Source organism: Perca flavescens, chromosome 12 (assembly GCF_004354835.1).
Source record: "Perca flavescens isolate YP-PL-M2 chromosome 12, PFLA_1.0, whole genome shotgun sequence".
Lineage (NCBI taxonomy): Eukaryota > Metazoa > Chordata > Actinopteri > Perciformes > Percidae > Perca > Perca flavescens.
Genome location: NC_041342.1, coordinates 31,067,700 through 31,095,288, shown reverse-complemented (window position 1 = coordinate 31,095,288; position 27,589 = coordinate 31,067,700). Strand labels below are relative to the sequence as shown.

Here is a 27,589-nt window from a genome sequence, read left to right as displayed (position 1 = left end):
AAAGAGGTTAACACTTTACATTTGACAAGTACTGTAATCACCTTAGTTTGTTAAAGATCTGCATTTATTTGCTCTTAAATGTAACTGCTGTTTACACACCTGTAAAAATCCAAATTTACTTCAACAAACATGGTATTTCTAAGAATTTTCTATTGTTAGAAATACATTTCGCTGGGTAAAACGCGGAAAAAAGGCAGTTGTATAGTGTTACCTAATATACACACGTTTGTGATGTACTTGAATGAAGGCTTTTGTTACTAACCAGCAAACGCTCCACAAATCTAAAGCTAGACGTAGAAAAACAATCAGTTTAAATGGACTGTGCTTGTTAGTCGTGTTAATGCCGTAACTCACCAGTACAACAGTTGAACTGCCTGTTATCACAACATTAAACACATTTGTCGACGTTGATTTGTATCACCACACAGACAGACACAGACTTTGTTCTTGTGACACACACACCCCCCCCCCACACACAAACACACCTTTGGCTGTTTTAGTGGCAGTGGGAAAGCAAAGCAGGTGACAGCAAAATGCATCACGACACTCCTCAAAAGATTTCTAGTTTCAAAGTACCATAACAAATATGACACTGACAGAATCCCCTACAATACCAATGACTCTAAAGGGCACTGCCAGAAACTAGAAAAATAAGTTTGTCTTTTTTACAATCATGTCAAGTATTGGTACATCGGCAGGGCTGGGCATCTAAGGAACATCAGTTACTAAATATTTTAAATCTGATGCCGGTTTTAAATGAGTCACTTTTTGAATCAAATTAGTTTTTATTATATGCTATAGTGAGTTACTTAATAGGTTACATGTACAAATAATTTGCCTCTCTCTACTGAAAACCGCACTTATTTTATTCCCAACTTAAAATGCCCTGACATGAGAACTCCGTGCGTAAATCTTTCTCATTTTTAAAAAGGATTCGACAGGCTTTTTTGGGAGTTTAGTCCAATGGTCACGTTAGTACAAAGAGTTATCTCTGTGTAGACTTATCGGTGTCCACTTGTTTAGTAAAATTATGTTAAGTTTTTATTCAAATTAATATTGTTCAATACGTTTTAAGATTTGTGGATGAATTTTCAAATAAAATAGCTGAAGGTTTGAGCTCAAGATGATTAAAAATGGGAGCCAATAGATGCATTTACTTCTGAAAACAAAACTGTTCATCCTTATTCAAGCTCTTAAGTTGTCTAACTACTTATTGTCACGTCCTGTGTGAACTAAAATTGTGGGTGAAGAATTCCCCTGTCATTTAAAGTGCACATTTTCAGGATTATTTTTCAATTTGAGTCAATAAAAATGTACAAGCAGCAGCTACAAGTTCTCATTTTCTTCCTTTTAGGGTTTTTCTTGTTGCACGTTATAATTAAGCTAATGGCTTAATATTTGAAACCCACTGTTGTAATTACTGTATATACTGCATTAAGTGACCAGCTGACCAAACTCCTGAAAGCCCCTTTTTGACCAAATAGTCCCAGGAACTAAAGAGCACTAGAAACTAAATTCAAGAACTAAAATGCCTCTTATTGTGAATTTCTGCTTTGTGCTTCAATTTGTCCAAACAACAGAGAGCCATGGTGTTGCTCTTTATAATTTACAGATGCACAACTGTGACATTTAAAAAAGACATCACAACAACGTGAAAAAAAGGCTGAAACCACCAGAGCTGTCTGCAAAGCAGCAACAATCAGCTGAGTGTTTTGAGTTTATTTATTTTTAGTGCATAACCTCCTTGAATTAATTAGAAAATAAAAGTTTTGATTCTTACTCACTTGCTAGTTCTTTGTCGCACACTGCATTTTTTTAAGTGACTTTTTTAAAGACTTTGTCACAAAGTCAACTACATAACTTTAACGTCAGTTAACATTAAAAGAAATGTCCAGCCCTCGCCTTGATTTTGATAGTAGTCGCCACTCCACCCTTAAGGGTGATAATATGATATAATAAATATTAATATGATTAATATTTGAGCCATCGTAAAGTTTTTGCAGGCTAGGAAGTAAACTTAGACGCTGGTTCCTTGCAGTCAAATCAAGGGTGAAGCTCTTTAGTTCCTAAAAAGGTTAGTTATTTTGTGGAAAAGTGTCTACGGTGGAAAAAAGGTCTCCATACTCTAGTACCAAATACCAAAAATGAGTATAACATAGGGGACACTATATATTGTGTCTCAGTACCCAGCCCTGCCTAATAACCATTTCAACAGGTGCTGCTTTAACAAACTAGAGATTTGATTGCACACAAACAGAAACACTGAAATCCCCTTTCCTCCCTGCACAAGGCCTAGATGGTACAATGTCTACACATCTATCTGCCTCTAAACTGTCGACAGGGCAGGGAGTTGACTTTTTTTTCTGTCTACTAGACACACAGTGGCTGGTTCATGGCTTTACACAAACAGAAATGCAGTCAGATCCAGACTTCAACACTGTGAGCAGAGTGACCAACGTACATTCAAATATAATGTGGGATGTCAAACTGCAGAAAAACCGGTCTACTGGGACCAACACAGTCAGTGAAGAACACACTAAAGCCTCCACACAGGACAGGAAGCCGACGTATGTGACCAATGTAAGAGTTTCAGTTTATAAAACAGAGATGTCCAAACTAAAAGAGAGACCACACCAGTGGCAGTACTGGGAGAGAAAAAAAAAACAAAAAAAAACAGCATCCACACTGGAAAAAAAAGAAAAAAGAAAAAAGCCATACTGTTGTGGTTCCACAGTGGAGAGAAACAATAACATTGCGACCAGGAAATCTGGATGGCTATCAAACAGAACAACATTTTAATAACTCAAGTGTTTTTGCGAAATTTGTTAAAGAAAATTGCAGAAAATTAAATCTGAAAATTAAAATTGAATTATAATTCACACAAATTAAAAAATGGCACAGGATTTCTTCCTCATTCACTGACTTTAGTGCTGCCTCTAGTTACTGGAAGCTCTACAAACATTAATTATTAAAGCAAGAGTCTTATTTATATATTGTGTGCAGATAACAGTTTGGAGTTTGCTCCTTCTGCCTCAAAAGAATGCAAGATGAACCATTTCATATGTGTTTGATTTCTCTTTTAGGTTACAATTACACAAGATTTAAAGAAGTAATTTATGATTTTATATTTGTGTCTTTCAGTCCATTCAGGCTGGATATTGTTGTGCAAATGACACTAATAAAAACACCACATATAGCTTCCTTTAATGGAAGTCACCGCCTCTCTGTTGGAATAAATCTGTTTTTTTTTTAGCTTTAGGCATAACTGTTTCCTTTCTTATAAGTCATATAGAAGTGAGTTCCTACTTTTAACAAGCTTGTTCAGGTTCAGTCTGAAAGCCATCCAGAATCTTGATCCAGTGCTAACAACATACAAGCGTATGTATCCACACTGGAGAGAAAACGTTCTAGTTCTAACACAACACCACTGCCAGCACAAGAAATGCTTTTACTCACATTTCTCTCAGGTGGCCACAGAAGAGAATCAAGCAAATGTCAGTTCCTTTAACAGCCATCTACATTTATACTACAAAATAAGAACATTATTTGCCAAAGTGTCAACAATCCTACCAGCCATCAGCTGAAACTCAGCTGTTTTCCGTTTCTGACTGTGCTGACTACGTACATAAGCTGCAAATAGTTTTTTTTTTCTAAAACCGCAATGAAAAGCTATAAGTATTTTCAAAAAGGTGCATTACTTATCACACAGTGGCTCCTGAACATCTGAGCTCAGCAGAACCGAGCTGTGACAATATGATTTCCGGTTTAAAAGTGTATTATAGATGTTGAGCTAAGAATTTTAGCGTCAATTACAAGAGGGAGTGCTTCTTTCTTGTGCTATTATTTTGCACCAACGTTCAGCAATCATAACAAGCAGGACATTTAAGAAATTACATGGCCAAGTAATCACAGATTAACTGCTGAAAACACCAAATTGATTATATAAAACTAGTGGGGTTTCCCTTTAAAGAGTCAGTCGAACATAATTCTGCTGTTAGTGGCACAGATTAGATTTGCTTAAATCAGCATCTCTCAATCCAACTCTTTAGCGTCTGCTTTTTTTTAGTTTTTAACAAAGACGACGAAGCCTCTCCTATGTTACGTCTGTGCTTTTTATCATCAATGGTACACAGGTTTTGTTTTTTTCATCTTTTTGATAGAGAGGAATGGCTTCCATGCAAAAAAGATATAACCACACACACACGTGTGATCTGTGTATATTGGCGGTGATGAGTTAAGAGAGCGTAACAGATGCAGTAGTCAGCGAGCATAAGTGCTTTTGTCTTTCCTGCCCTCCTCAGTCTGGGGGAGGTCAGACTTCAGGGAGCTTAAAGTGTCAAAAACTGACCTCCTGTAAACTCAAAAGACAGCTGTTAAAAGTCTGTAATTTTATGTCATTGAGCGATAGCAGAAGTTACATCGATTACATCATGCGACAAGTTTTCACAGACAAAAAGGATACAATTTAACTTTTTTTTTTTTTTAAAGCCACCTTTTAAGCCCGCAGGATGTGAGTGTTTGATGCTCCAAAGACAGACTTTGGGTGGAGTTTCACAGTAAAGTGACAGTAGCAGGAGGTCATTTCTCCTGCAGCAGGGCGGGGATGTTGATGTTCCAGCCGATGGCCTGCCGGTCAAAGCCGCAGGTGAAAAGGTTGCAGGAGGTGTTGTCTTCACACCAGGCGGAGCAGCACACCATCCGACGGTGACCCTAAACCACGACAGACAACACAGAAACTGTTCAACACTGAGGACACGTGAGGGGTTGTAAGACAACAAAGACGGAGGATGACATATTGTGAATTTCTTACAGATTAAAAATGGTGAAAATACAAGTTGCTGCAAATACAAAATCTGTTGTGCTTCTATGCATTTTATTTCTTTATTTTTTGCCATATATGATACGTAACAAAGATCCCTGGCTGGACATTAACCTGAGGATGTTGCAATTGCGTCGCCAGCAGGGAGCCCCATTGTTGGGTTGTTTTATTTCAATGTACTAGTGCAGTGCCTGTTGAAAATGTGCCTGTTTGGAACAGGCCGATTGACTGGCCTGTGGTATTGCTGCTTGTAGAATTCCTCAAAACCAAATTGTACCCCAAAATGACTTACAGAAGGACCACAAAGCAATTCCACTGTATAGCCTATACTACTGACTTACAGGGTAGGCAACTTCTACATCAGAGGCAGACATTGTACTACTGTATTTACCTGATAAAGAAGGCTGCAGATTCAAAATGTAATCACAATGACAATGTGGAGTAATCAGACATTAGCGTCGTGGACTTATGGCAGTGCGTTACCCAGCCGGCCCATAATGAGAGCTAAGCAGCACATATCTGCATTCATCAACCACCAGAACCCGACCGTTTGGAGGGAGGGGGGGAAGAGAGAGAGAGAGAGAGAGAGAGAGAGAGAGAGAGAGAGAGAGAGAGAGAGAGAGAGAGAGAGAGAGAGAGAGAGAAGACTTTTGTGGGCCTGAGGCCCGTCTCTGGTCCTGCTCAGTGGCCAATGTGTGCTTCTTTTACCAACAATATATTTTGCATTTCTTATCCAAACAACGTCAAACTTAGCACTGCACTTACTCGTTCCCGTAGCAAGACACCTGTCAAGTTTGAAATCCATCAGACTAACGGTTCGAGAGATATGTGCATAACACCCACACAGATAGACAGGCGTTCCTGCAGTTTATAGATAGATTCTTCTGGCACAAGAAGTGAAGCTGTCAGGACCTAAAACCTGATTCAGCATTCAGAGCAACAGGAAACCAAAACTTTTCACTTGAACTCAGTAGGACGACAACTATATTCAATGGTTTTGCAAGCTTTAAAAGCAAACTCAGTACAGTGTTGAACTCAAAGACATAATGCAAATCTCTGAAATTGGAACTTAATCTGCTGTCAACAGGATGGATAACCATTTAAAATCTTTTGGAGGATTTCATGTTATTTAGAAAGATTCACATCACATGCTTCAAGAGGTAAATTTCAACATAGGAAGAGTAACTATTATGTTTTAAGTCTTTAAACTGATACCATTATACTGTATAGTACAGATGAATGATGACCTTTTCTAAATGGTAATTTTTAATCAAGAGCAATAACTCATTGAAAGGTGTGTGTGGGTCTCTGTGTGTAAGCTGTGAGGGGCGATTCAGAGGCCCTTCCTCCTCCACTGACTGACCTGTCTGTTGCTTCGTGGGAGTCGAGCCAGTCGCACCCCGGACATGTCGAACAGCCGGACCTGCCGATTGTCGTGAGGAAGAGCGATGATTTTCTGGTTCACTGACACGCTGATCCTGGACACAACAGCAGCAGGATGAAAGTCAAATTCCAACTGCAACACACAGTACTATATCATAACAGCATTAGGATTATAATAATTTATTTTTGAAAGGGGACAGTGAACATTAATCAACATTGAAACAATGTAAATGTTCCCGAGTTAGCTCATCGGTAGTCCCCCATGGCTTTGAAAGAAAAGGCTTTCAGCTACAATGCTATTTAAAAAAAAAAATAATAATAATTAAACCCAATTGAAGTAGATATCTAAATCCAAAAAAGAGCCTATATTATGAATATTAGTTGTGTAAAAGGTATAAAATCATAAACCGTTCATTCTATTTAGCTTCCTCTGCGTGTCCATCACTAAATGAATACCAACACTGGAGAAGCTGTATATCACTGCACTATAACACATCTGTTGGCTTGTTTCCAGCTCACAGACCTGTTGACAGCGGAGTCAGTGCGGATGGTTGCTATGGGCGACCTCATGTTCTTCAGGTCCCACACTTTGACCGTCCGATCGTCGCTCCCAGACACCACGTTGTCGCCCACCGTGAACACCGCAGACGTCACCGTGCTGCCCAGGACAAGAAGACAAACGTTTAGACCGAAGGTGAAAGAAGAGCGTTAAGATGTTTTGTTCTCGCCGTGTTTGTTTGAAGAACGCAGTTGTAAATGGCAATATTTTTCATTCAGTTTTTAATCGAGCTGAATACTGAGTAAATTGTTTGATACAGTAAAAGATTACTTCAAATTTCTCATGTGGAGCAGTTACAACTGTCTTATTGCCCCCCATGTGGCACACATTACAATTACATGTACATTTAAATTATAGTATATTTAAATTTGGTTTACTTAAGTATGATAAAAATACATAAAAAAAAACTGAAAAACAAAAAGAACACAATAATGACTCAAAGTCAAAAGAGATTATAGCCATAACTAAAAGCCAAAGTTCATTACCCCACAATACAAAATTAACAAACTTCATGAACAAGCTACACTGCACTAGAGCCACAAAGATGAAACCATTAGTTGTCAACTATTACATTTTTTGATAAATCGATGGAATCGGATGGAGTCATTTTTAAAATGGAAGAAAAAAAAAAAAGCAACAATTCTCAACAATACATTTGAGGACATCATCTTGGGCTTTGGGAAACAGTGATCCACATTTTTCACCATTTTCTGACATTTTATAGACCAAACAACAACAAAAAAAAACAGATTAACAGACAATAAAAAAATAATTGTTATATGACCACAGCATCCCGGGTTCAATTTCTTCTTTTTCATTCATTTTTTGGGCATTTCCGCCTTTAATTTGACAGGACAGCTAGGTGAGAAAGGGGAGAGAGAGAGGGGGAGGACATGCAGGAAATCGTCATAGGTCGGATTCGAACTGTGCAGGGTTCATACGCATTTTAACCAATACTTTTTCATGACTTTTCGGCAAATTTCCATGACTGGGTGTTCCTGAAAATGTCAGTAGACATTATACAATAAGAATACGAATCTGTGTTAAAGTTTACCCTCAGAGGTTTAACTATAAAATGAATGATAATGTATGTGGTTCATAGTGGGATTCGTAATATCACTCCACGAATACAACGCTGAGGTTAAGACGACGTGAAAATACATTTATTAATCACATATTATTATGCTGTGCTGGAGCTACAATTGACGTAGAGCACTCCCATGTATGGTTTCTTGGCAATCTGGTTCTAAACCTGTGAGACTGTGGAGGACAGGACACGTTTATGGCGAACTACTTCACCAGCCAGAGGGACAACATTTTCAGAAATGTAGAAGTGCTTATTTATGTAAGAAAAAAAAAAAAAAAAAAATTCCATGACTTTTCCAAAACTTTCTTTTAGGTTTCCAAAACCTTTCCAGGCCTGGAATTTGCATTTTTCAAATTCCATAACTTTCCCAGGTTTTTTCAAAACGTATGAACCGTGACCGTGGACCTCTGCGCATCAAGGCATAAAACTCTCAGTATGTGCGCGCCTGCTCTACCCACTGATCCAACCCGGTCACATCCCGGGTTCAATTTCAGCCTTGGTACCTTAGTTGCATGTAATAACCCTTTTCTTTCCACCATTTCTACACTGTCCTCTGCCAAAATAATAATTAATCAAAACTGTTTTCAAATAAACACTGTCGTCCCGACACATACATATTTTTTAAATATCTAACATCCAAAACGAAATCATGGAGATGACAGGAGAGTGGAAAAGATGTACGTGTGTGTGTTTTAGACTGACTCAGTGTGTCCCTGGAAGACGTTGACAGAGTGGATGGACGGGTCTCTGAAGTCCCACAGCCTGAAGGTGGTGTCTCTGGACGAGGTGACCACCAGACGCTGGGTGGGGTGTGTGCAGCAGTGGGTCAGCTCCTGGTCATGACCTGAACACACAAAGAGAAAATCTCTCCATTTAGAAAATGACCTTTTATTGCATCCTTACACATTTTCATAATTTTCTTCATGTCTACACTGCATTCATTGCATATCATCTCCTTTTCTACAACCTAATTTATCCGGTAGCAGGGTGGTTTATTCCACAGTGATACCCCCGGGTTCAAGGCTGATTTGTTGGGAGACAAACCCCTGAATTCCTCCCAGCTCCAAGGTGGTCAAAGAGAGAGTTGAGCGTGGGGCTATCATTACCGACCAAACTGATACACTGAAATAAAAACAGCATCTGAAAATATTTCCTTGCTGCATTATAGAGTATTAAACACTCCCAACTTTAATCTAGTTCCCTGTGAAAGTAATACATTGTGTAGGAGCCACATATTGTATGTTAATGACCTTATGGTCTCATTTATGTTGTTTGTTGATTGTGTTGTGCACTTATATTGTAGGTGGTGGGCGTTTTCATCGCGGTTTGAGCGGAAGTGATAACTTTTTTTGTTTACTTCACCTGTTCACCTGGGTTTTTTGGGCTTTGACAGAGAGGGCGTGAGCCTGGGAGCGAACACTTTCTGTTGACCGCCGCACTAACAAACTTATTTCGACTCACAAAGTAACTTTACATTTGCTGCAGTGCTAGTGGTATTTTATGTGTGGAAGAATAATTCATTGCAATACAATCTTGAGCGTTTCACGGTGTGTTTATACATCTTTCAGTGTTTAGTGCCTCGCAGCAGCACTTTGTTGGACTGCTTACAGCCACAACACATTGTGTGAAGGTAGTAGTAAAACATGACAAGATTAACATGTCTCCACTAGAATTAAAAAGATGGAAAAATAGAGTTCACACACACACTAGCATACTGCATACATGCTGTTGGAGTCCAAAAGTGTTACAATAAACACATATTGAGCACAGTAACAGTGCAATAGTCACTTCATCCTACCAGTGAGTGAGTGGACCAGCTCTGAGGTCTCCACCTCGTACAGGTTGGCGGCCCGGTCCCAGGAGGCTGTCACAACCTGTTTGCCTCCGACCAGCCAATCAGCGGCGATCACCACACCCTGATGGCTGCGTAGAGTCGTGGTCGCCATGCGGACAGAAGGACAGTCGTTTGGACCCTCGACCTCAACGTCTGCCTCATCTTTATCTGAAAAGTCCACGTCGTCTTCGCAGGGTGTTTGCTGCCGACAAAAGGAAATTAAGTTTCAGAAACAATACAAGTTTCAAAGACAAACTCAATCACACACACACACACACACACACACACACACACACACACACACACACACGCTTACACTGATGTCAGCAACTGGCTGTGGAGTCGGCAGCTGCACCATGTATCTCCAGATGTGAGCCGTCTGGTCTCCAGAGGCTGTGGAGGAGAGAGAGAGAGAGAGAGATGGGGCAAAACCACTATCAGAGCCAAGATGACCCTTCCTTAAAATATCACTGTATGAAAGAAGGGTGTAAAGACACTCCACCATTTGTGTCCACAGTTCTACTTTGAGGTCAAAACTTAGTAAAATGTTCAAAATATATTTTCGTAAATGAAAATTGGAAAAGAAAAAAAAACATGTATATGTATGTATGCATGTGTGTGTGTATGCATGCATGTATATGTGTGTGTAAGTATGTATGTATTTATAATATATACATTTTTCATTTTTACAGTTTTTGGGCGACAATACAGATTAGCGCCGCCTGCTGTTATGGAGACGCATTACGTCTCGTCTCTTCGGTGTGTTCTGAGGCACTTTTTTGACCGACTCTGGGAGACTGATCAGCCCAACTGCCTTTTCTGCCGAGGGTCAGCCGTCTGGTCGGTGTGTCTGGGCCTTAAGAGACAAATAGTCTTCGAGCAGCTTTAACCAAGTCCAGGTGCCCTTGTTTTTTAACCTTCCTCGAATAGCTCTTATTTTGATATGTGTACGTTGATTATTCCCGCTGTGGAAGCACTGCAGCTGCTGCAGTAAAGAAATATACAGAAAACCACCTGATGTGGCTGCTACCGCCAAGATTTTTAAAGGACATTTCAGAGGATCTTTACCTGTTAGAGCCATCTGTTCAGTGGGGTGGAACTTGATCGAGTTGACTGTGGAGACAGAAACATACAGTAGGTTTATTACGTCATGCCATAACGGACACTATTGTGATAGTACTTAATCCTGAACTTCAATTTTCTGATGGCCTCTACCAATTAGCCTTTATTTGATGAGTTTAAAAGAAATTAACATATTTTGAAGAGAGGACCTACAATTTCTAAAAGATTTACTTTCTAACAGTACGGGCTGGAGATTTTCACTTCAGCAGGTCATCATGTTGGCAAACCTTTTAAAATGTGCCCTGAAGCGAGGCTCTGTCTGTGAGGACAATTTAATTAGCTCTATTCTTATGCTTGTACTTTACATTTCTGACTCTACCTGATCCTTGATGGCCCATATATTTGAGGAGACACTTTCCCGTCTCAATGCTCCACAGCATTGCAGAATGATCTGTTGAGACATGGTATGGATGGATACAAAAGAGGGAAAGAAAGATGAGATTTAGTGTTCTACGGAGTACATTTAAGTCATTTTTTTGGTTTTACAGATTTTTTGAATACAAAGTTTTTGAAGATAAATCTAGCATGAAATTAACCGTTTTCTCAGCGTGGAATTAAAATATTTAGATTTGACAAATGCATTTCTAAAAGTGGACAAGAAGCCCTGACATTTTCAACATGGACAGTGTGAAAACCAGGAAAACTGGCATTTGATTTAAGGGAAAAAACTAACTTAGAAACAAAATATTCTTCAACATAGAGGTTCAGAGATTAGAACAACAAGATGAGTTAAATATTAAGCCAAAGAGAAAGCAAACGAGTAAAACAAAGACATTTGAGGAAAGATATTGACGATAAAAAAATGAGTGAACTACCTGCAGATGCAGTACCGAGCACCACAGGTTGTGTCCTGGTGACGCTCAGGTCCCAGATGCCGTCTCTGTGGCCAACATACTCCTTGACCAGCTGGCACACCGCTCTGGACGTGGTCGCTTTGAAACTGGACACAATCTGACACCGACATCAAACTCATGTTAACACAGAAAGGAAATCACAGTACTGAACCTAACAGGGTTCCTACACACTTCTCAAAACAGACTGCATCTTCTACACGTTTTATATCTATGCTTCTACATCGGTCTGTTGTGTGGGAATCAACACTGACCGGTTTTAGCATTGCCACACTTGGAAATTGGCATTTTGGGGGGTTAATAAAACCCAACAATGATCATTATTAGAGATAATTAAGGCCTCTATTTAAAAAAATATTTTAATCAAATTAGTGACTTAAATATTTAAAACTTAAGTATAACAATCTAATTTAAAAAGGTTTCACATTTCCCCCCACACTCTTTCCTCATTTTTACACACATTTCAAGGCCTAGAAATGATGCAACTTTAAGTTTTTAGACTTTTGCAGAGCTGTGTAGGAACCCTGGTCAGATAGAGGGAGGAAGCGGGTCAGCAGAACTGAAGAGCTGCTCAGCAGGGTCCGTGTAGTATGCCAGGGCTAAAGAAGCATTGGTTGTCAACAGCGTTATTCATATCAGTCCTGGGTTCAAGAGGTTTTACCTGCCCCCCCCCCAAAAAAAAAAAAAAAAAAAAAAAATCGTATTTGGTATTTGTTTTAAAGCTTTAGTGCGTAACTTCTTGATATTAATGAACGTCCGTTACATTCAAGCCGTCACCAAATGAGTTGCTACAAAGCTAATTAAGGCCTAGTCCACACGGACACAGGAGTTTTTTCTCCTCCGTTTAAAAAAATAAAAACCCGTCCACACATGCTCGGTTTAAAATAAATCTCCGTCCACATGAAAACGCAAAAACACGCTGTCAAGCACTGTCAAGAGCATGCCACACCAGCAGGCGGCGATATAACCCAAATCGTAAAGTCACCTTGGCCAATCAGAAGCCTAGAAAAAAAGTTACATCTTACTCATCCGCCATTGCAAAGAATTGTCAACAAACAAAGCGGTTAGCGGCGCACAATATGACGTCAAACACAGCGGATAACGGCGCACACTGACGTCGCAAGGCAAAAAACCCGGTTATACTGTCCACACGACAACACTGTAACCGGCGGTTCTGAAAATGCTCACCCTGGACGGAGTTTTCAAAAATGTTCGGTTACAGTGCCCTGAAACTGCGTTTTCGTGTGGACGGAAGGCCGAACCGCGTAAAAAAAGTCACGGTTATAAAAATACCGTGTTCGTGTGGACATGGCCTAAGACTCTCAGCTCCACACAACTCCCTGCATTTCTCAGTAGGACCATGTTCAGAAGATTGTGGCGTCGGGTGACTTTGCTGCGCAGAAGCTTGTGTGAAGATAATGACCTCTTCTGAAGAGTCCATCATGTTTTTTAATCTCCGTGTCCTCCTTGGCTACTAGCAACTGTGTGGAGCAGGGGTGGGTAGGGGTGCGTGGGCAATCACAGAAGGCTTGTGTCATGTGGACGCGCCGACAGTTTTGCCGTCATTACTTAGAATTCCTCATGGCGGCGACAGAAACTACGCACTATAGCTTTAAGCACATGCTAGGTGGGGTCGCCACTAATCTGATGTTCCAAATGCTTTTTAACCTTTGTGTTGTCCTCGGGTCTAATTTGACCAGTTTTTTTAATTTTTTTTCAGAAATATGAGTTTCTTTCAAACAAATTGCCCCAAAATAACTTTGATGCATGCAGTTGTATGGAACCCATAAAACATTCTTGCAGGTTAAATAAATTACTTTCATTGAATTTTGGATGTTTTATAGAATTTTACAGCATTTAACAGACAGACAGACAGACAGACAGTGTTTCCTCTATGTTGATTGGCAAGTGGCGGTAGCCACGGTTAGATTTCTCCCGCCACGGTATCAGAAATGTACAAAAAGCCGTCTATCAGCAGTGATCGTTAGAAAGCACGTCCAAGAATAGCGCGGACACGCGCTTCACAACGCGAGTGGGCACACGTGCCACTCGGAGAAAGGAAAAAAAGAGACAGGCTGTCCGGAGGACCCGGTTGAGATGGCATGTGTGCATCCTTGAGAACTGTAAGTCGTATAACTGATGTCAGTTCATTTAAGCCTGTATTAGTCTATAGTTCTTGCACATTTTTTGTTTCACCTTCACCTGCTAGCTAAATTGCACGTGGCTGTTGATTCTATACAACGCCCTTGATATCATATCATGGCATAGTAGGCTCAACCGTGATTATTTCATACATTCATGTCCCGAAACATATTGGGGGAAATTCATTCAACATAATTCACAGCCAAATAACAATTAAAAAGTATGTTATTTGAACATTTATAACCTAACCTAACCTGGCACTGCCTCCGTTTTGGTGTCTGCTGTGGTGCGCACTGCGCAGCATTGTTCAGACCGTGCGCCGCTTCCCTTTTTTTCCTCCATAAACTCCGCCGCCCATCGGTGATGCCCGCACTTGTTACTCGAGAGTTACGTTTCTCTGACAGAGACTATGATTATTACTAAGCAACCAAGATGCATCTTCAACCACGCAAAAGATTAAAAACAAAACCGCGAAAAAATGGCCAAAATAGGTAAAAGTGATTGTATTTTCTTTGCCTTTTGTGTAATGTAGGCTATATAAAAACAATTTTAAATAAAAATACAGACTCTTTTAGGAAGTCAGGTACCAGCAGGATTGTATTTTTTTATTTAGCAAAGTTATTACACATATAAATTTCAAAACGTCCTGGCCATTCTAGTGTTAAAGAACAGGCCACAGGGGGACCATCTAGCAGCATGTTTGCTACTCAGCATTAATGGGCCACCTCTTTCTGAATTCCCCTATAGCCGAGCCTTGGAGTTATTTTTGCAAGAGATAAGAAAAATCAAATGCACACAGCAAGGCTGCAAACTTTGCCTCTGAGGCAAATATGCAATTAGTTTCAATATGAATGTTTTCATACTACAGCCTACTTTGGGTTTTGGTTTCCCTATGAAGAATTTCTTGTAAAATTCATTTTTGTAGACCTACAGTTCCTCAAAAATACAGTTCAATCAAAACGAAATGAAAATATGCTTCATGTGTGAATATGTCAGTTCCGTTTAATACATAAAACATTTGGCGGCAGGGCGCGGGACGGGGGGCTTCCGACAGATCTGCCCCCACTGCAAAAAAAAATCCAAAAGGAAACACTCATTCATATACATACATACATACATACATACATACACACACACGTCTGTGATCCACTCAACATTCTCTGATCTTAATTATTAGTCAAAATAAATCATAATTGATGCTTTTTTTTTACTGAAAAATTAGGTATGTCATATAGCTTTTTAAAAAGCTTTGAAATAAGTGACAAAAACATATAAAAAAGAAGAAAAAAAAGCATCGGAATAAGTGACAAAAACGCTGGGACGACATTTTTAATTTTGACCCGGAAAGACAAGTTCATGGTGGATGGGACGACAACACAAGGGTAAAACAAACACTATCAAAGACCAGTCAACCCAGATCTGGTATCAACCCAAATGCAGAAACATCAAGTATCAGTACTGTAAACTGCATTTCTCATATTACTTTATTACTACATATGCAAAACTGCAAAAAAAAAAAAAAAAAAAAAAAAAAAAAAAAAAAGGGGGAAAAAGAAGGGGCAAAAAATACTGTGTTATGGTGAGACAAAGAATTGATCAGTATTAATTATCGGTTGTATCAAGGTTTGGTCAAGATGTTTACGTTAAAGATAGGGATGATACAAACTGGACCCTCTGTTCGTTTTGGAAACAGACTGCTAAATAAGTTCCAACTGAAAGGAAGCAGGAGAGCATAAAGAACTGCATCATTCATGTGAAAAATTAATCTCAGGCTACACATACAACAGAGCATTTCCGTTCACTTTTCGATCAGTTAACAAGATAGTAAATCAACAAATTACAGTCAAAATAAAACAGAAGTGACGCTGCAGATGTGATGAAAAATACCATTGCTAAGCATGGTGGGAACCAGTGGTTGCTGGTTGTTTGCAAGCGTTACGGCAGATCGTCTCGTAAAAAGAAAAGAAAAAAAACAGTGTCTTTTTGTTTAATGCTTTTGCTAAGTTTGTCAGATAATGCTTAACGCAGTGTGACAATGTAAAAGTGACAGCTGACTCTGGATGGACAGTAATTTGTGAGAATGATGATGAATCCAGAACAAAATGTTTTAACTGAAGTAACTTGCTGCATTTAAAAAGAAGCAACAGGGACTGGAAGGTTTAAGGAAACGCGAAGAATCGCAAAATAAGCTTTAAGTAACTGGCTGAGTGGCGGATCTAACGCATCCAGCAGGTTAATGCTCTACAGTTCGTAGCTTCAGTGTGCAGTCTGCCGTAGCCACATCAAGATTAAGCTTGTTTTACAATCAATAAAAAGGGATGCATTTGTGAAAAAAACTTTAGTTACAGAAACAACTAGCAAAAGTTATACGTTATAGAAGTTTAAGTAAACCATTATGCGGCCGTGGGTTCTGTTCCGAACTGCGGCCCTTTGCTGCAGGTCATGCCCCGTCTCATGACTCAAATCTTAGTGAACGTTTGTCATTCTTAAAAAGGATTCAACATTTTTTTATAAAAAAAGCAAAATCTGATATGGCTGTGCACTTTTCAGCAGACCACACATGATCTGAAGCAGCCAACAAATGCTCTTCCACCTTGAGTATTTTATTAATCAAGGCGCAAAAAGGCATTTTGAGGTAACAGCTGCTTCATGTTAAAGATGTCTCCCTAGTGTACCATTATGTGAATGCCAAGAAGAAGCTAAATGAAAATGGTGCAACTGAAGAAGCCTGTTAGTGAGATAATAAAGTTGTGTTTTATCTCACACCAGAAACTGATAGAAAAGCTCAAACTCCTACATTTGAATGACCAAGTCTCTTGGGGAGGGAGGGTCATCCCCCTGGCTGGGCTGTTCATGCATATTGGCACACAATGGGGAGAAAGCAACAAGTTTACCCATGAGTCTCCACCCCACAACTCCCAACCGGTTACGCTGAAGTTGCGGGATCCACCTACTCTGGCATGGCAAGAGTTTGAACGCGGCTACGAGCAAAAAAAGGTGAAGAAAGACAGCAGTTCACTGACGAAAACAATGAAACCGATTTATTCACCTGATAGAAGTCAATGGACAGTGTTCTCAAAGCACTGCATCTTCAACCATGCTTTGATACAAAAAAGGTAACCCCAGGTTCCCACAAGTTAAATTTAAGACTGTTTAAGACCTTTTTAATATAATTTAGAATGAAATTTAATACCAACTTTATGAGCATACTGGCAAAATAGAATATCAGAAAGGATTTTAGGCTACAAATATAGTACTTCAACATTTTATTTTAGTACTCGATACATGCTTTGTAATAGAACGATGGAGTTATTTAATCTTATGAAAGGACAATAAAAATGTAAGACCTTTGTGAATGAATTTTAAGACTTTCTAAAGAAATTTAAGACTTTTAAGGCCTTATTTTTCAAATATATTTTTCTTTTAAGACCCCGCGGGTACCCTGTGATGAAACCATATGATAAATATAGACACAGACCTATGCAAGCAGACTTTAAATCTATAATATGTACAACAATGATTTAACAATTTCTGGATACTTTCTCTACATATCTCATTCTATTTTTTTGCAATGGCAAAATGTTATTAAAATAATTTACCTTGCTTGTGGAAGCCTTGTAGGTCGTCTTTAGTTTTTGTGACAGCTGGCTGGTGCTATGGCTCGCTGTGGATTGTCAGAAATAATATATAAATTGATTAAAAACAAAATGCAACAACAACTAGCAAAGCAATTCATGTAGACATTTCACTATATACATATGCCATCTGAAATGCACATGAACCTGATGTGAAAGGAGAGTGAAATGTGTCCCACCTTTTGTTTTCAGTGCTCCTTTGGCTAAATCTGCCCCTTCGAAAGTCTGCCCTTCTGCAGCCAAACGGTCATTCAGCGTTTCTATTTCTCGGCGTACTGAGAGTCAAACAGGTCACATGTTAAAAGACTGACAGCAATAAGACCAACTGCACTCTGCACTGCACAGCACGAGATTCACTGCCATCAATGGCGCCATGTTCAGACCAGGTTACTTGCCAGGGAAGAATAGGAGCTTTGTGTTTATAAAAGCCTATCAGAGAGGCTCAGGTCAGAAAATAAACATGCTGGGTCTTTGTTAGGTACTGTAGCTACTTGTTCCACGAGCAGACATCATGGGAGATATCCTGCTTAAAAAGTCCTGCAATGGCCTCTTTGAAACAGAAATCTCTAAGGATCAGACCAAAAATCAGCAGTGACACCAACAAATGCTTGTGCTTGTAATTGAATTTATCATTTGGTTTATAGCAATGTTGTTACTTTACTAATTACTGCAAATGTCAAACTGAATGCCATTCTTATCCGTTGTTTTAACAGCAACAGTAATCAATGTGAGAATGACTTATTGTTCCTTTAAGCAATGCAATTGTTATTTTTTTCAAAGAAAGTCAAATAGTTGTTGAATTTAAGAGACATGGTCTACTTTTATTATCTTATGTAAATGTATTCTTGCTCTTTAATGACATAATAAAAACATATTTCTCAGTCAAATGCTACATTATTTGTCACAAGAACAATTAGCATAATTGATTTTTGCAGATCCAAAGTTAGAAAAACAGAAACTGTGTTTGACTAGATGAGGAAATGTGGTTTAAAAAAAAAAAAAAAAAAAAAAAAAAAAAAGTGCTTCTCTTCAACAATTACAGTCAAATTGCCCTTCAGCAAAGCACTTTTTTCGTTTGTTCCCGTCTAGCTGCACACACGAATGCAGGAGACAGCTGTACTGGGTATACTGGATTTTAAGTGGCCGCAGTTAAAAGCATATCTCATTTAAAAAAATACTTATTGACTTACATTCCAGGTTTTCTATGTAGAGGTTTTCAAACTCCCTCTCGATCTGACTGAACAGGTCCAGCAGATTGCTCCTTAGGGACAGAGGCAGCTTGGAGTCCTGCAGGGAGACAAAGGGAGGGCATGAAACAACCTGGAAACATCGGCTCATCACTGATGAGAGAAGCAGGAAGTGTGTGTGTGTGAGGCTGGTGCTTCAGTTCAAATACTGGGTGTTAAAAAAATAAAAAAGAATTGATAAATTCAAATCACTAAAAAAAGGTCAGAAAAAAAGAACTCTATGTCCAAAATAAAATACAACTATGCAGTAAAATAAGATATTACAGAGATGAGACTCTGAAGTATTTGTAAGCCTTCATACAAAATAATTATTTGGCACTACAGATACAAAACATACCACTGCAACAAAAAGCCAGACGAAAATACTCTTATTACACAATAAAAACCTTGAGGAAGGAAATAAGAGTGAACTTGTGTTTCAGGCTCCAACAGGAAAGAATCAATAAAAAGTTACGGAGCACAGCCTTGAAACCTCCAGAATGTGTTTTTGGACAGCCTACAAACAGGCTTTAAACTTTGGCCTGTTGGCTTGAACAAGCAAACGCATAACATTAATTCCAACGTACCACCGTGCACCGTTTCAGTTAAAAAACTAATTATGGACAAGATCCCATTGAACATATAGTTACCAGGCACATTTAAGTATTCAAAACTCACCTATTGCTTGTGGTATCCTATGTACCACATCATTATATCATCATCATATATATTCTCTCAGGATCAGAGTTGTAAACTCAACAGTGAGCAGGAAATGTTCAATGAAAAGCTTGAACATTTAAAAGACGCTCAGTTTGAACTGATTTTTTGTCCTTGTGCATGCAGCAAGACACTCAATACTAGTTTACAGTATAGTAAGTCCTCCTGTGATGACCATATTCCATTACTTTATTCACTGTATATAACAAGGAGCTAAGAGAAAAATGGTTCAAGGATGACTTTAGGGTTGTGCAATGAATCGAATTTTGATCACGATTTCGGCTCCCAACGATCACAAAAACAACGTTATTGAGAAAAACAATTATTCTGCACATTGCGTTTTGTAGGTAACTCTTATTTTGTCTTGTGATCTGAATGACACACGCACGTTGGCCCCTCCCCAACTTAGCCAACATTTGAATATATATTTTTATTTTAATAGCAATTCAAAAAGTTAAACTGGAAAAGTATTAAGGGGAATTTCACAGTTCAAGGTGTTTTCACTGTTGATTCGTTTAACCGTTTCCCTGATCAATAAATGCAACATCTTTCCAAAAGTCAACGAGTAATCGTGTTAAAGAATCGTGATTTTAGTATTGACCAAAATAATTGTGATTATGTAGTTTTAATAATCGAGCAGCCCTAGTTTGCAAATGTGACATTAAAACTCCAACGACATTCTCTTGTTTGTGAGCCTCTATTTTAGAGAAATTCCCACTCCAGGCCACATCTCCTCAAAGCTTTCTCCAATCACAATGAGACGGCTCAGTGAGTCTTTGTACCTGAGTGCAGTGTCCTCTGCCTAATGCACTCTTGGCTTGGGCTGAATTGCTACTCGCAGCTATATTTTCTAAAGAAACCAGTCAAGTGTGTGGTTAGCATTCACAGGCTGATGTTAGCAACAGAAAAAGGTTTGTGCCACAGTGCACACAGAGAACAAAACACAGGAAATGTGCATATGCATGTTGCATAAAGCCTTGCATACGTCTGCATGTGTCTCGAGTCCGTCTGACATCTGGAACGACAGCAAACCGTTCAGACACATGTATCATGATCAGTTACACTTACAGAACAGTTAAATCTACTTTCTCCCACCATCTAAACCAGAAAGACAGGTTACTAAACTGTCCAATGAAACAAGAGAAGTGTGTGTCATTAGTAGGGCTGGTTATCGTTAAAACATTTTCCGAGACTTTGAGACCTTTCAATACCAATTTAAAAAAAAAACAACATTTTAACAAAAAATAAATAAAAATAACATTATGGTACAAATCTTTATTTTCAGCTCCTTTAGATAGACTTATTGATCCCAAAATGGCAAGTTTCGGTGCTACAGCAGCAAAATATTAGACACACAGCACACATACAGAATATATCTATTTAATATATTTACACCAATGTGACGCACACTGTAGTCAAGGCTCTCAAAATACAACAACACACACTCAGCCCGTCTCGGTGTAACGTAGAGTTTTTCCTGCACGCTTCTACGATGTGTAACGTTAGACAGCCAATCACAAACATTAGATTTTGGTAGAAGTGTGCTTATTGGCTCACTGACGCTGATGAGATTTACTCCTTCGATATTGAACTTTGGTATTGAATGACGATGCACTTCTAAAAGCCCTGATTTGTTTGGACGATGTGGATGGTAACTCTACAAAATACAGCCGAGTCTACTCTTCTCCAGCACATCATCTGACAGGCAGGTCAGCAGCTGTTCCACACTCCAGCCGAGGAATATCTTCCGGGGTCGGCCGGGGACCATATGGCCCTGATCTGCCACCTAGTGAGTATACGTTTAATCCTCCAGGTAGAGCTGAAGATTTTTGCCCGAACCCAACGTTTTTTTATTTCTATCATTTAACATTGGATCGGGCTTGCTCTCTGGGTTGCGTGGTAAATGAGCGGTCAGGTGATGCATTTCGATTAGCTCGAAGATGGATGCCGAGGAGGTGAAACGGAGGCTGGCCTCTGGAGCACTTATTTTGCAACTGTTTTTTGTGTATAATTCTTGATGTAAACTCGTCGTCATTGAAAATGAGGGAAACTTCAATGCCCTTTCAAGTATAAATAAAAAGTTAAATAAAATTTCTTTGTTCCAACTTCCAAGCGGCCTATAGCATACGTTAGACATGAATAAATTATGTTTTTTTTAATAAATGACCGTGTGCGTGCGCACATTTAAATAACGTCGGGCTGTAAACGGCTTCGGGCTTTTAAAAAGCTGTCAATCAAAATGTACTTGTCGGGCTCAGGCCGAATTCTGTCGGGCTCAGGCCTTATCGGGCCAAACTTTTAAGGCCCGATTACAGCTCTACTTCCAGGTACACGCAAAGTACGCAGGCAAGTACATAAACAATGATGTTCGCGCCACTGCTAGTCTATGCGTATGCATTGATAAAAAGCTAGTATATCTGAGCGGCGGCGGCTCAGTCCATTAACTGTTGCTGGGATATAAAGAACATCACATTTAAAAATAAAAAAGGAAAAGTATATATTGATTTGAAATAAAAAAATTCAATTTCAGAACCACCACACAACACCAACTCTGAGCTCTAATCAAACCTAAACTACACCTTTAAAGCTACCTCTAAAAAAACAAACTATTTGAGGAGTCACACTACTGTCTGAAACACGGAGGGCTGAACACCTGAAACTTACCTCCATTCTCATGAGGGACTCCAGATTATCAGAGGACTGGGACAAAAAAGGACCAGAGTGAAAAAAACATCAAAAAAAAGGTCATGAGGAAGGGATTACACTGCTTGCACCATGTTCTGGCCAAAATCCAGAATAACTTTATGGTTCCTGGGTGTACGGGATTATTTATGTTCAACTGTAGATCATAAATTCAGCTTCTACATTCAAGCTAACAATAATACACCCTTTTTTCCCCCCTTTCATTTAGGGTGTTAAATCTATCTGCAAGTTGTCAGGAAAATAAAAAAATAAAAAATTAGTAACCTCCTCTAAACATCAAGAGGAATCTTCATGATTAATAGTAGCACGGTACATAAACATATCTAGAAAAGACCATCTTAATTTGCTCTCTCAGAAGGTTTTACCTCGTATAAGTGTACAGGTGGGGAAATCAGTACAAAAGGTAATTGGTCTCAGTTCTTCATATGGTTAGATGCCTTTTTCTCAGCAAACAGTGTGACAATTTCATAGCAGGAGGAGCACAGGTGCCACTAATAACACTAACGATGCCTCTGTCAGAAAAGAGTTCATTAGCCATCGTTAATCGTACCATTTGCACCCGTGTTTATCCTTCTTTTGTCTTTTATAGGAAGAACACAGCGCCTCATTTATCAGGCCCCGAGTGCAGGAAGACCTTTTTCACGGCAGACATGTTGACATGTCATAGTAGGAAAAGCACAGGTGTATTCAAAACCATTAATGATGGCTGCATTCCACTTAGGAGAGACCCTGGTATTGTGCATGCTGACTCACTGAAATAGTTTACTGGGACACTTGATGGAACTGAGCCATCGTTAAGGTTATCAGTTTCAGCTGTGCTTTTCCTACTATATGACAAGTCAAAAATGTCTGTTGTGAAAAAGGTCCACAGACTGAGGTTTAATGTCCAAGTTCTCTCACTGCATAACAGTTATACCCAGGAAAAAATGTACGTTAATCTATATCAGGTTATGTGATGCAGACCCCAAATTAGTGGAAAAGCTGTAATTCACCTAGTTTTGGCATGTTTATTAATCAAATAGAGTTGTTGAAACCGTTATTAGGAACTAGTATCTACCAGTACTACAGCTTCCCTTAACCCACAGTCCTGTTAGCATTTGTACAAATTCAAATTTAATGTATTTGTTGTTTTAACCATGAAAGCACTGAGACAAAACTTTCTTCCAGACTAGGGCACAAAACAGCAAAATATAAAAAAAAACAAAAAAAACATCAAAACTGCATCAGAAAACCTGACTGCAAAAAAAGTTATGAGTTTGAATCCAAATAAAGCGCCTATGGAAAAGTAAAAATTGTGTTTATGTCAACTGTCAACTATGATTTCATATGTACTTGATCTCCAGTTAGCATGACACAGCAAACCATTCAACCTCTCTTTTGGTTTATCTAATAATAATAATAATAATAATATTAATAATAATTGAGTATGCCACCAATTTTACACTTGAAGTTCAGTTTACTCAGAAGTATTACAGAGCTTTTGGAGTCTTCTGTGGCCCTGGAGGAACTATGGGGGCGCCGTTTAGAACCTCAGTTGTGTTCAGGTCGTAGAAATTGGCAGGTGAAAATTCACCGAGCTTAAACACAGAATATAGATATGATGGATACTTTCTTCACAAGTTTACATCTAAGAGGAATGTAGCCAATCCTTGATTCAGTGTCTCTCACTCCTACTTTTTGGATTATCATCTTTTTAGATAATTAACTCTGGCTCACTGTGTTTACCCAGCATCCCTGGAGTAATTCAGTTCCTCATTAGCTGGCCAGATTGAAACCCAGCAGGGCTCTCGTTCCTGATGCTGCGTTCCAGACACAATTTTTAGCCCATAAGTTGATACTTCAAGTCACGACTCACGACTTGGTAGCGTTCCGGGCAACACCGTCAAAGCTGGCTAGCTAAACATTGTGCCGTTGGCAGGGTTCAGGTTAAGCTACCTAACGTTAATATTAGCCAGCGGCTACCTAACGTTGACGTCAGCTAGCGCTAGCTGATCCTAGCAATTTCTAGTCTGCAACATATTTTGGGATTTATTTAATAAACATAACCTGTAGTAGTACACAATCGTGTGTGTATTGTTTTGATTACAATGTGCAGAATTACTTCACGTTGCCTATTTATGTCTATTTATTTCTATTTCTCATTGTTAATCACCGGCGTCTGTACAGCATCAACAGGGGTCACCATTGTTGTTTATGTGTGTGTAACATCAAAAACTGTAACTGGGAGTACAACCATCTGGTACCAGTTCACGGGTAGTAAGTTACAGGTTTGTTCAGGGGTAGAAGGTTGTGAAAACACAGGTTACAGGTTGCCTGGAACGCAGCATAAGAACCAGGAACAAGCACCGCTGATCTAAGTGATCCCCCTGAGCAAAGTGCAAATGCCGTTACCTGTTCTGAATCCATCTGTTTTAACCACCGAGTTAAAATAACTTTACAGCAATCATGCTGTAATTGTGGAAGGCTTAAGTCCGCAACAATATAAACCATTACGTGCCCTCTAAATGGGTGCATCAAAACCTAATTGGCTTAGGCTTACAACAAGAGTGCCTTTCGGGTGCTGGCAGCAACAGCACGACAGTTAGCAAGCTAAAGATGACAGACAGGAGGAGTTTGACACTTCCAGATGAGCAGCAGTAGTGTTTTTTTGCCTACAAATTATGACTATTTAAATACTTGCTTAACACTTTTTCCTGGTAATTTTTGTGTATTTTCACTGTGTAAATGATAGGGCCGACCGTTACTGTTTTTTCAGGCCTGATATCGATTATTTGGAGTAAATGAAACCGTTATGGGATATTTGGAACAGATATGCATTTAAGTAAAAATTTACATTTTTTTTTTTTTTTTTTACAAACTCCAACACAAAAGTTTGTTTAAATGCTTCAGGCAACTATGTAATAAAAATGAAACACTAAACATAATAATAATAATAATAATAATAATAATAATAATAATAATAATAATAATAATAATAATAATCCACAGACAAAGAAATAAATAAATAAATACAAAAAATAGCTTCCTGAAGTCCAGACATGCTAACAGCTTGTTGCAAGTGTTGTAGACTTGTGTGCTTACAGAGCTGTAGCACACTTTTTAATAATTCACTTTATCGGTTATCGGTAAAATTAAACACTGATACAGATAATCTGCAAATTGCCAAATATTGGCCTGGAATAATCGGCCAGGCCGATAAATGCTGGTTCCCAAGTAAATGAGCGAGTCGTCACCTGTCCGTCCAGCATGTCTCTCTGCAGGCCGGAGCGCTCCTGCTCGGTGCTGTTGGTCCGGCGGATGGACAAGCTGTGGGACTTCCTCTTCTGCTTGGCCTGGCGGGCGGCAGCGCTGCTCCCACTCTCCACAGGCATCCCTCCTTCCAAACCTGATGTAACCCCAGTCTGAGCGTACAACATCAAAAAGGAAAGAAGGTGATGATTTCTTTATTTGAAAGGGGACAGTGAACATTAATCAACATTAAAACAATGTAAATGTCCCCGAGTTAGCTCAAAAGTGCTCATTTTCATCGGTAGTCCACCAGCCAGATGTAAAACAGGCAGCCTTTAAAAATAATGACAGGTATCAAATCACAAGATAAAATTACATACAACACATTGTGGTTGATAAATACAGTTCATGTAAAATACTTGTATAACGTTTAAATGCACACAGAAAGCATTAGTGCCATTTTTTTGCATTCTTTTTAAATGAAAAGAATGACAAAGTCTCTCTAATGGTTGCCGGCACTGTGTTCCATTGCTGAACAGCTCTTACGGAGAAGACAGCCTGACCAAATGCTGTTTTTCTCCGGGGGATGATGCAGTCTTCCCTCACTGCCCCTCTAGTTACCCTAACCTCACTGGATCTAAAATGTATAAAATCACATAGTGGAGGAGGTGCTAAACCATGTCTGATTTTATAAAGGTGAAACTAGAATCAAGAGAACAAAATCCTGGTGTAAAATAATCTGGGTGCGAGTCCCTCACTCAACAACTACACTTGGCAGGGGGGTTGGATTTGGCAGCTTCCTCGTGTGAATGTGTGAAATGACAAAATGAAGGAGTGTGAGACAGAGTGTTGCCGAGCGTACACGGCTCATTACACCCACAGCGGGTACCTTAAGGTGAAACATGAGAGATAACTGGAATAGAAACTGAGAAGTGTGCAACAATAACAGAAGCTTTTCTTCCTGTATTTTGCTGGAGAAAGCTGAAATGTTCAGCTATGGGGCAACACAATTACTTCACCAAGTCTAGTTAATGTTCAACATTACAACTATCATTTTAAACAAGCATTTACATTTTTTATTAAGGACTGCAACCAATTATAATTTACAGTGAATCTGTCGGTTATATTTTTAAATTATTAGATTCATCAAATTAGTCAATAAAAAGTCACAAAAATGTGAAATATGCCCATGCCAAAGTTTCCAAAGCCTGCGGTAACATCCTAAAATATCTTGTTTAAACCAACTACCAATCCAATCAAAATATATGCAACGTAAGGATGTAACTAACTAATGATTATCTTTCTTTCACACATCATCATACAAACTGCTAAATAATTAATGCAATTTCAAAGCCTGTAGATTGTAAGTTTTGTCATGATCAATTACCTTAAATGTATGTATCATAATAAAAAGGCAAAAATATAATGCAAATCTCTTATCTTCTTTTTCTAACTTGAATTTCTTTAAAAGGCATAGGCCTACCTACTTGTAGTGACACACAGGACTCAATAGGGCTGCTCGATTATGGAAAGAATCATAATCACAATTATTTTTGGTCAATATTGGTCAAAAATCGATTAACCGCACAGCCCTTAGGACCCAACTCATCTGTGTATCAGGATAAGACAGTCATTGTCATGGATGCTCATATCACAGTAATGACATGACATAACATAAGCCGGGCTCCAGCTGTCACAGTTATTTGCCCTTTGCCCCATAAGGAGGTCTCTGGACACATGAGTCAGGTATTTATTTCTATCTAAAGGAGAGGCTTTTAACAAATGAAGACATTAATGTTTCTGTCATCCATTAAGCTGCCTTGTTTAGCTGTCAGACACCTTGGCTGGTAGTTACAGTTCCTCTTGCTGAGGGCAATGAAAAATACATTTAAGATGCATTATGTTGCGGTGCATTCGGAGGAAAATACGAAAGAATTAATGCAATTCCCCTGGCTGTACGTGAACGTCAACATTAGCACGTCTGGACATTGTTAAGCCTCGTTACAGCGCGATGCTCAACATAGCGTTAAGCTAAGCAAAGCTACCGTTATCCCCTTTAGCTGATGATGGTGCCAAACATGCTAATGGGCTAACGGGTAAAACAACCTTCCCCAAACATAGAAATACCCAACTTACCAGAAAGTCTTACAAACACAAAGTTTTATTCCGGGATATTGTGATAAATGTCGCAGTTTCCAACATTTTCGTCAACGTGTGAGAATGCAGCGCAGTTTTTTTTGTGTGTCCAGGATCCGTGTTGACAGTTGACGAGCTCCGGGCTCC

At 39.1% G+C, this 27,589-nt stretch overlaps 1 protein-coding gene and 1 long non-coding RNA gene across 4 annotated transcripts; one reads left to right on the top strand and one right to left on the bottom strand.

Moving 5' to 3' along the window:
* Positions 1-928: 928 nt before the first annotated feature.
* LOC114565228 (WD repeat-containing protein 37) lies at positions 929-27,589 on the bottom strand. 3 transcript variants are annotated; one of them, XR_003693886.1, is made up of 15 exons: positions 27,443-27,589; positions 25,312-25,479; positions 18,623-18,719; positions 17,612-17,707; positions 17,397-17,461; positions 11,620-11,755; positions 11,124-11,195; positions 10,751-10,795; positions 9,999-10,075; positions 9,647-9,884; positions 8,551-8,692; positions 6,726-6,860; positions 6,183-6,297; positions 4,493-4,710; positions 929-4,351 (listed from the first exon to the last, which is right to left on the bottom strand). XR_003693886.1 is itself a non-coding variant. In XM_028593141.1 (14 exons), exons 2-14 carry the CDS (start codon positions 25,447-25,449, stop codon positions 4,579-4,581), a joined length of 1,488 nt encoding a protein of 495 aa, XP_028448942.1. In that variant the 5' UTR covers positions 25,450-25,479; positions 27,443-27,589; the 3' UTR covers positions 929-4,578. The 3 variants fall into 3 exon arrangements, 2 of the variants coding, with proteins under 2 accessions (XP_028448942.1, XP_028448944.1); XM_028593141.1 differs by having other exon boundaries at positions 929-4,710; XM_028593143.1 differs by lacking the exons at positions 25,312-25,479; positions 27,443-27,589 and adding exons at positions 22,040-22,075; positions 22,444-22,537 and having other exon boundaries at positions 929-4,710.
* Positions 13,665-18,232, top strand: LOC114565229 (uncharacterized). The gene is made up of 3 exons (XR_003693887.1): positions 13,665-13,778; positions 16,567-16,794; positions 17,625-18,232. It is a non-coding gene; the product is annotated as an uncharacterized LOC114565229 (long non-coding RNA).